We start from the raw sequence: 8,179 nt of genomic DNA, 5'->3' as shown, positions 1-8,179 counted from the left end.
AAACACTATGCTCCAGTTCAGGGTTGTGAAATAAACACTACTCCCATTCATGGTTGTGAAATAAACACTATGCTCCCATTCAGGGTTGTGAAATAAACACTACTCCCACTCAGGGTTGTGAAAGAAACACTGCTCCCATTCATGGTTGTGAAATAAACACTGCTTCTGCTTAGGGTTATGAAATAAACACTACTCCTGCTTAGGGTTGTGAAATAAACACTGCTCCAGTTCAGGGTTGTGAAATAAACACTGCTCCAGTTCAGGGTTGTGAAATAAACACTACTCCCATTGAGGGTTGTGAAATAAACACTACTCTCGTTCAGGGTTGTGAAATAAACACTACTCCCATTCAGGGTTGTTAAATAAATACTACTCCCATTAAGGGTTTTGAAATTAACACTATTGCTGCTTAGGGTTGTGAAATAAACACTATACTCACTCAGGATGTAAAATAAACACTACTCCTTCAGGGTTGTGAAATAAACATTACATCTGCCCAGGGTTGTGAAATAAAGACTCCTGCTGCTCAGGGCTCTGAAATAAACACTACTTCCTTTCAGGATTGTGAAATAAACACCTAGAGATTTTCATCTTTTACTGTCGCTGTGCTCTTAAGTTGTATTTAATGTCCTTCAGTAAACACAGATTTGATTGTTGATTGCTGTTTCATCTGGGCACTTTAACATCACTGTTACTGATGTGTGTGCGTTAAGTGTGTGACACGGCTCTGAGTGTGTCTCATTCAACAGGTGTTTGTGAGCAAGTCCACTTTGGGATTTTGTCTCTAATTTTAGAATCTTCCTCATTTTATCCTCTTATTAAGAACTAACTGCATCCTGTTCAGTGTGTGTGTGTGTGTAAGAGAGAGAGAGAGAGAGAGAGAGAGAGAGAGAGAGAGAGAGAGAGAGAGAGAGAGAGAGAGAGGGTGAAGGCTCAGTGTGGAATTCAGTACTGCAGTTATAATGAACACCAGCAGCAGTGTCAATCACTCACAATGACAATGAACCTCTGTGACTCAACACTACTGGACACACCTCTAAGTTTAATACTTCTTTTAATTAGTTACATTTAAATAACTCTTATTCATTCATATAAAATTCATCATATTCATCCATTATCATTATATCATAACAAAGCCAAAATGAAATAAAGTGTAATGTTAAAACTTCTGTGTGTGTGTGTGTGTGTGTGTGCCATTGTGAGCATTTTTATGTTTTGTTGAATGTACATACCTTTCCTTTAATACATGCTTGCAAAAAAGTTCTTTTTAGTGCCAGGCTAATGTGAACTATTAGGCAGTGCACTTTGTTGGACTCAGTGTGCAGTACATTTATAATATTAATACAATAACATTATGACTGCAGTGTAAATATTAGTGAACTTTGATGACCGTCACATATTTCTTAAATGCAATCTTTAATTTTATTGGACCAGATTAATAAACAAAATTAACACATGAATCAAAACAATGTGTAGTGATGTCACAAATCTTCAGAGTAACTATTATTGCACTGTACTGTATCTTGATTTTTTTCAACTTTATGAACAATTCTCGATTACAATTTCTATATATATATTTTTTTTTGCTCTTACATAATGCAATTATAAATAAATTGCATAATTTTTCAAAGTTTTTTATTGATTAGAATGGACTAATGTAGATGCGCAAAAATTGTAACAGCACCATCTATAGCAAATAGTGCCAAATTAATGTTTTTTTAAATAAAGGATATTTAAAGAAAGGATATTAAAAGGGCACTGTTTGCACTATATATATATATATATATATATATATGTATATATATATATATATATATATATATATATATATATATATATATATATATATATATATATATATATATATATTAACGATTAGTACATTTTGAAAATCGCCCAGCAATACTGTACTGTACATAATTAATAGTACTATATTAACAGAAGTAAATACATCTGTAGATAAAACACAGGCAGGCGCCCACACACACATACACACACACACACACAAAGAAGTGAGCAGGTCCATGTAAACACTGAAACCACTTAAAGAGATCACTCTGGAATGTTCTAGAGCAGAGAGCACATGTAGAGATTTGACTCAGATTCTTTATCTCAGATTCGTCTCAATACAATAAAATCATCAGTTCTGTCCCTGACTGTCTTGCTCACTCAGACTTCCTGTTTTTCCTCAGTTCATCTAAAGAAATCCTTCACACCTGATCCAATATGGATAGCTCACTCCTTATTGACTCAGATTTCCTCTAAATGAATCGTCATTATAATCATATTGATGAAAAATGACAGGAAGCATTTAGAGATATGACTCTTCATTAATAAAATCTTCATCCTCACTATAATCCTGAATTAACACGCTTCCATAACCCCCACCCATCTTCCTAAATAACTCAAAATATCATCATTAAATCAGTCACAATTGTTTATTTATCTAAAAGAATCATCACTGATTTAATGAATTTTAACTGCTGTCTCCTTAGTAAAGTTAATCATGATTGAGATCAATTTTTGATTGATTGATTTTATTTCGTGTATTTTTATTTTTGGCTGTCTAAATAAATTACTATATGTTTATCCCAATAGGTCTAATAATAATAATCACTCTGATATAATATAATAATAATAATTATTATTATATTAAACATTAATAATAGTTGTAGTCACAGGTCACTGCCATGGCCCCCAGGCACCGGTCTGTTGGGGGTCACAGCGGGGGTCGTCGGGGGGAAAGTTGACGGGCTTTGCCCCCTCCTGCAGCTGCTCTAACCGCTTTAACAGGAAGTCCACAATTTCCGGGTGCTGATGGGAAATTTCTTTCCTCTCTTGAGGATCAGTGTCGATGTCAAACAGCATCACCTGCTTAAGGGGAGGAGCTTCATCTGAGACTCCACCTTCCATCTCACCTGGACGAGGGAACCATATAGGACAACCTACACACACACACACACACACACACACTCACATTGATTCACACTGTCAGCTCATTAACACATCCTTCAGTTGAATAGCACGTGTGTGTTCCAGCAGTGTGTGTTACAGTGTTGGTGTGTGTTAGTGTTAGTGTTAAAGTATGTATAAAAACAGAAAGCAATACTAGTGGTTAATGTAGTACGTATTTTTCTTATATCTCTGGTGTTAATACTAACAAACATTAACACACAATTACACTAACACATATAAACTCACTACCACACATTTACATACTAGCACACTAACACACATTAACACACACTAACACATTAACACACTAATATTAAAACACCAACTTTGTTCAGAATTTGCAGTAAGTCTGCTATTAAATCACAAATGATGACGTAGAGAAGGACTATTTTAAGCATCAGAGTTATGGGCCAATCACTTTGTTACCATATTTACACATCAGTTTAAAAATATGAACATTTTACATGCCGGTTATCTGTCCTTTTTCGATACTAATCAATTTATAATCAATTCTAATCGATAACAACAGATCTATGATTATTGCCTTTTAAATCAATGCATAGAGCCAAATCATAACCTGATTATTACATTCCTAATTAACACACTACTACACTAACATATTACTGCATTACCAGTTTTTGTTAATTAAAAATGACAACACCACACTCACCAGGATATCCAGTCAGGAGCTTCCAGTTCTTGTAGCGAATAGCAGCATGCATGGAGACATTAAAGCGTGCCACAGAAGCAGACCCTGTCCTTAATGAGTTTCTCCTTAACGAGTCTCTCCTTAACGAGTCGAGCATTTCCTGTTGCGCTACTTCAGCTTTTCCTGGACCTCCATACAGACACGACAGAGAAAAAATAACAGATATAATAAATGAGCTAATAGGCTAATAACTACTTGTCTTGCTGCTGACCTGTCTTACTGCTGACCTGCCTCACTGCTGACCTGTATCATTGTCTCACTGCAGACCTGTCTCACTGCTGACCTGTCTCACTGCTGACCTGTATTACTGCTGACCTGTATTACTGCTGACCTGTATTACTGATGACCTGCCTGACTGCTGACCTGTATCATTGTCTCACTGCAGTCCTGTCTCACTGCAGACCTGTCTCACTGCTGACCTGTATCATTGTCTCACTGCAGACCTGTCTCACTGCAGACCTGTCTCACTGCTGACCTGTCTCACTGCTGACCTGTATCATTGTCTCACTGCAGACCTGTCTCACTGTTGATCTGCCACTCTGTCTCACTGCTGACCTGTCTCACTGTCTCACTGCTGACCTGTCTCACTGTTGATCTGCCACTCTGTCTCACTGCTGACCTGTATCATTGTCTCACTGCTGACCTGTCTCACTGTTGATCTGCCACTCTGTCTCACTGCTGACCTGTCTTAGTGCTGACCTGTATCATTGTCTCACTGCTGACCTGTCTCAACACTCCCACTTTATTGTTAATATAGTGAATATTGTTAGTGTTTGATGTGTATTTTTTCTCTTACATGGAGCGATGTCAACATAAAGCGGATCAATGTTGTGTAACAATTCCTGTCTTGGAGAGGCTTTTCCTTTGCTGACACACACACACACACACACACACACACACACAGGGAGATCATATTACATGCTCTAGTCTGTGTGGAGAATATGATTTCCTATAACATTATAACCTGTACAGTAATCTAATACTACTAATAATAATGGTTTTAAAAATACATTAATAAAAAAATATAAAAGATAATATTTACCTGATAGTGTCCCACACGTTAAACCCATCTAACGGCTTCGTCCCATTGGTCGATCCTCCAGCAACACCCACCAGCGTGGGCAGCCAGTCAGAGACGTGTATGAGCTCTCGGCTCACAGTACCGGGTCGCTCCACCAGTGGTCCAGTGACAAAGGCCACACCCCTGACTCCACCCTCCCAGAGAGACCACTTCCTGCCACGCAGGGGCCAGTTACTCCCCCCGCTCAGCGTCTGACCCCCATTATCTAGAAATTATTATTATTATTATTGTTATTATTATTATTATTATTACACTACATATTAATACATTAAACATGGGCTGTATGCTGTGTGTATTAATTGTGTCTATTACTTATGTGCATTAGTTGTGCGCAGTATGTTCTGTTTATTAATTATGTGCAGTATGCTGTGTGTATTAGTAGTGTGCTGTACATTGGGTGTATATGTATATTAGCGTATTATTGCTTGTGTACCTGTGGAGAAGATGAGTATGGTGTTGTTCCAAATCCCTGCATCCTGCAGCGCCCTGCTGATGTTCCCTACAGCTTCGTCCATAGCAGACACCATTCCTGCATAATGCCTGCGCGAAGGGTCCTTAATGAAGCTGTAGGGCTCGGTGTAGTGCTCAGGAACCTGTAATGGAGCGTGAACCGCCTGCAGAGCTACATACAGGAACAGAGGCTGGAAAAGACACACATCACCCTATTCACTACACACTAAAAACTACATACTACACTCTATACACTACTCACTACAACCTGCAGAGCCACGTACAAGAACAAAGGCTGAAATGCACCCCACCACAGACAGAGAAATCAATGTGTGTGTGAATACCGTTTGTGTGTTGTGGTTGAGTATGATGTTGACCGCTCGGCGTGTGAAGAGTTCAGTAGAATACAATGTGCGGTACAATGGCGCTGTGTCCTCGCCCTCCCTAAGGTCCAGAGCGCAGCGCGTGACATTCAGTGGTGTAATGAAGCTACAGCGCTCATGAGTGTAATAATCCTCTGATCCTGTCAAATAACCTGCAAAACAACAAAAACACACAATAAACAATAAAACTACACAACAAAACAACAAAAAATAAAACAAATATACACAATAAAACAATTAAAATACATAATAAAACGAATAAACTATACAGTAAGATTAAGGAATGAAAGCGGTTTTGTGTTTTAATACTTTGACACTAAATATAATTAACACTAAGATTACACCGCGGGCAGATGATATCACACAGGAAGCTCTGAAACACAGGAAGTGGACAGGATTTGAAACAGAAACAGGAAGTCGACCTGGATCAGGCTCAGAGGGACGAAAGTATAAAGCCATTTGTGTTTAATCTGGTTCAGAGTATCAGTGGGAATTTAATCACATGATGATGTGGACATGGCCTGCATGAGTGAGGTGAAGAGCCGAGTCAACGCCCCCTCTCACCGAAGAAGGATTGGAAGCCTCGGCGCGTGGGTAGACACTCTCTCCGGTACATGCCCAGGTGCCACTTGCCCACCATGTGGGTGGAGTAACCCGCCTCCACCATTAGCTCTGGCAGCAGCTTCTCCTCCAGAGGAACACAGTATGGCTGACATGGCCAGATAATCTGATGCTGCAGCCCTGTGTGGATCTACAAACACACACACACACACACACACATACATACATACACTCACTGTTTACTTTATTAGGAACACCTGTACATTCATGCAGTTATCTAATCAGCCAATCATGTGGCAGCAGCACAATGCATAAAATCATGCAGATACAGGTCAAGAGCTTCAGTTAATGTTCACATCAAACAACAGAATGAAGAAAAAGTGTGATCTCTGTGACTTTGATCATGACATGGATATTGGTACCAGATGGGCAGGTTTAAGTATTTCACGAGCAAGAATCTGAGGCCATCATGGGCACAGACTCACCCAAACTGGACATCTGAAGACTGGAAAAAGACCAGGTGATTTGTTTTCTAATCTACAGCTGTCCAGTTTGGGTGAGCCTGTACCCATGATAGCCTCAGATTCCTGTTCTTGGCTGACAGGAGTGGAACCTGATGTGGCCTTCTGCTGTTGTAGCTCATCCACCTCAACGTTTGACATTTTGTGAATGCTGAGATGCTTTTCTGCTCACAACGGTTGTAAAGAGTGATTATATGAGTTACTATATACCTGACCATTTTCCTCTAACCTCTCTTATCAACCTCAAGGCCTTTCCACCCACAGAACTGTTGCTCACTTAGTGTTTTTTTTCCTCATTCTGTGTGAATATTAGAGACTGTTGCGTGCGAAATTCCCAGGAGATCAGCTGTATCTGAAATACTCAAACCAACATCCATGTTGTGAGCAAAGTCACAGAGATCACATGTTTGATGTGAACATTAACTGAAGAAGCTCTTGCATGATTGGCTGATGCATGAATGTGCAGGTGTTCCTAACAAAGTGGGCAATGACTGTGTGTGTACATATATATATATATATATATATATATATATATATATATATATATATATATATATATGTGTGTGTGTGTGTGTGTGTGGATAGATAGATGGATAGATAGATAGATAGATAGATAGATAGATAGATAGGATACCTGGTATCTCCCTGTCAGTAGCTGGTTCCTGGATGGAGTACACAGTGGCTGGACATAGTAGTTGTCCAGTCGGACCCCTGCGGCGCTGAGGCGGTCCAGGACAGGAGTTTTAATCTCAGATCCGTGATAACCCACATCATTAAAACCCATATCATCAGCCAGGATAAACACCACATGAGGAGGAGACTGACAATGCACATAAAGTCCACACACACACCACACACACAGCGGAATGACGAACATCTTCATCACTGCTTCACCGAAGTAATTTCAACTCTTCTGCACACACACACACACACATACACACACACACTTCCGCTTCTGTCTGAACGCACAAAACTGAGACTATCGTACAATCATCATATAACACCTAACAACGCTGCATGGTTTGAAATGTAAATGTAATACCCGCCTTCTCCGTTTATGCCACACTTGCACCATCAGCACTGCACAACTTCCGAGCAAAACCTCATCGCAACGCGACTGACCAATCAACTGACTGTTCGTCACGTGGTTTGTCACATGGTCAGAATTACGGAAGTATTTTTTTCTATTTGATTTGATGTAAAATATATGCTTGTAGATAATAACAACAACAACAAACAGCAGCAACAACAACAACAACAACAACAACAACAATAATAATAATAATTATTATTATTATTATTATTAGTAGTAGTAGTAGTAGTAGTAGTAGTACACCTCTACTACTGGATAATAAGATATTATGATGTATTCTGTTGTTTTGCCATCAGGAAAGGAGGAAATAAATACATTTTGTAACAAAGCAATTAAATTATTTGGTATTTCGTAATTATTTAATTTTTAATTAGGTAATTATTCCTTTTCCTTTTTAACAGTTTTGTCTCACCCTCAGTAAAGGCT

The 8,179-nt window shown here is 38.9% G+C and overlaps 1 protein-coding gene across 1 annotated transcript; it reads right to left on the bottom strand.

Moving 5' to 3' along the window:
• Window positions 1-1,840: 1,840 nt before the first annotated feature.
• Window positions 1,841-7,791, bottom strand: LOC113543096 (arylsulfatase B). Its single transcript, XM_026941125.3, has 8 exons — window positions 7,295-7,791; window positions 6,143-6,329; window positions 5,540-5,730; window positions 5,179-5,386; window positions 4,707-4,950; window positions 4,461-4,531; window positions 3,626-3,793; window positions 1,841-2,945 (listed from the first exon to the last, which is right to left on the bottom strand). Exons 1-8 carry the CDS (start codon window positions 7,541-7,543, stop codon window positions 2,683-2,685), a joined length of 1,581 nt encoding a protein of 526 aa, XP_026796926.2. The 5' UTR covers window positions 7,544-7,791; the 3' UTR covers window positions 1,841-2,682.
• Window positions 7,792-8,179: the final 388 nt, after the last annotated feature.

This window comes from Pangasianodon hypophthalmus, chromosome 15 (assembly GCF_027358585.1).
Source record: "Pangasianodon hypophthalmus isolate fPanHyp1 chromosome 15, fPanHyp1.pri, whole genome shotgun sequence".
Lineage (NCBI taxonomy): Eukaryota > Metazoa > Chordata > Actinopteri > Siluriformes > Pangasiidae > Pangasianodon > Pangasianodon hypophthalmus.
This window is presented reverse-complemented; position numbering and strand designations above follow the sequence as displayed.

Coding starts and splice junctions, on each gene's coding strand:
- LOC113543096 (XM_026941125.3), bottom strand. CDS start 7,543: ATGAAGATGTTCGTCATTCCGCTGTGTGTGTGGTGTGTGTGTGGACTT. Junction 5,387..5,539: donor TCAACCACAACACACAAACG/GTATTCACACAC, acceptor TGTCTTTTCCAG/CCTCTGTTCCTGTATGTAGC. Junction 4,951..5,178: donor CATACTCATCTTCTCCACAG/GTACACAAGCAA, acceptor AATAATTTCTAG/ATAATGGGGGTCAGACGCTG.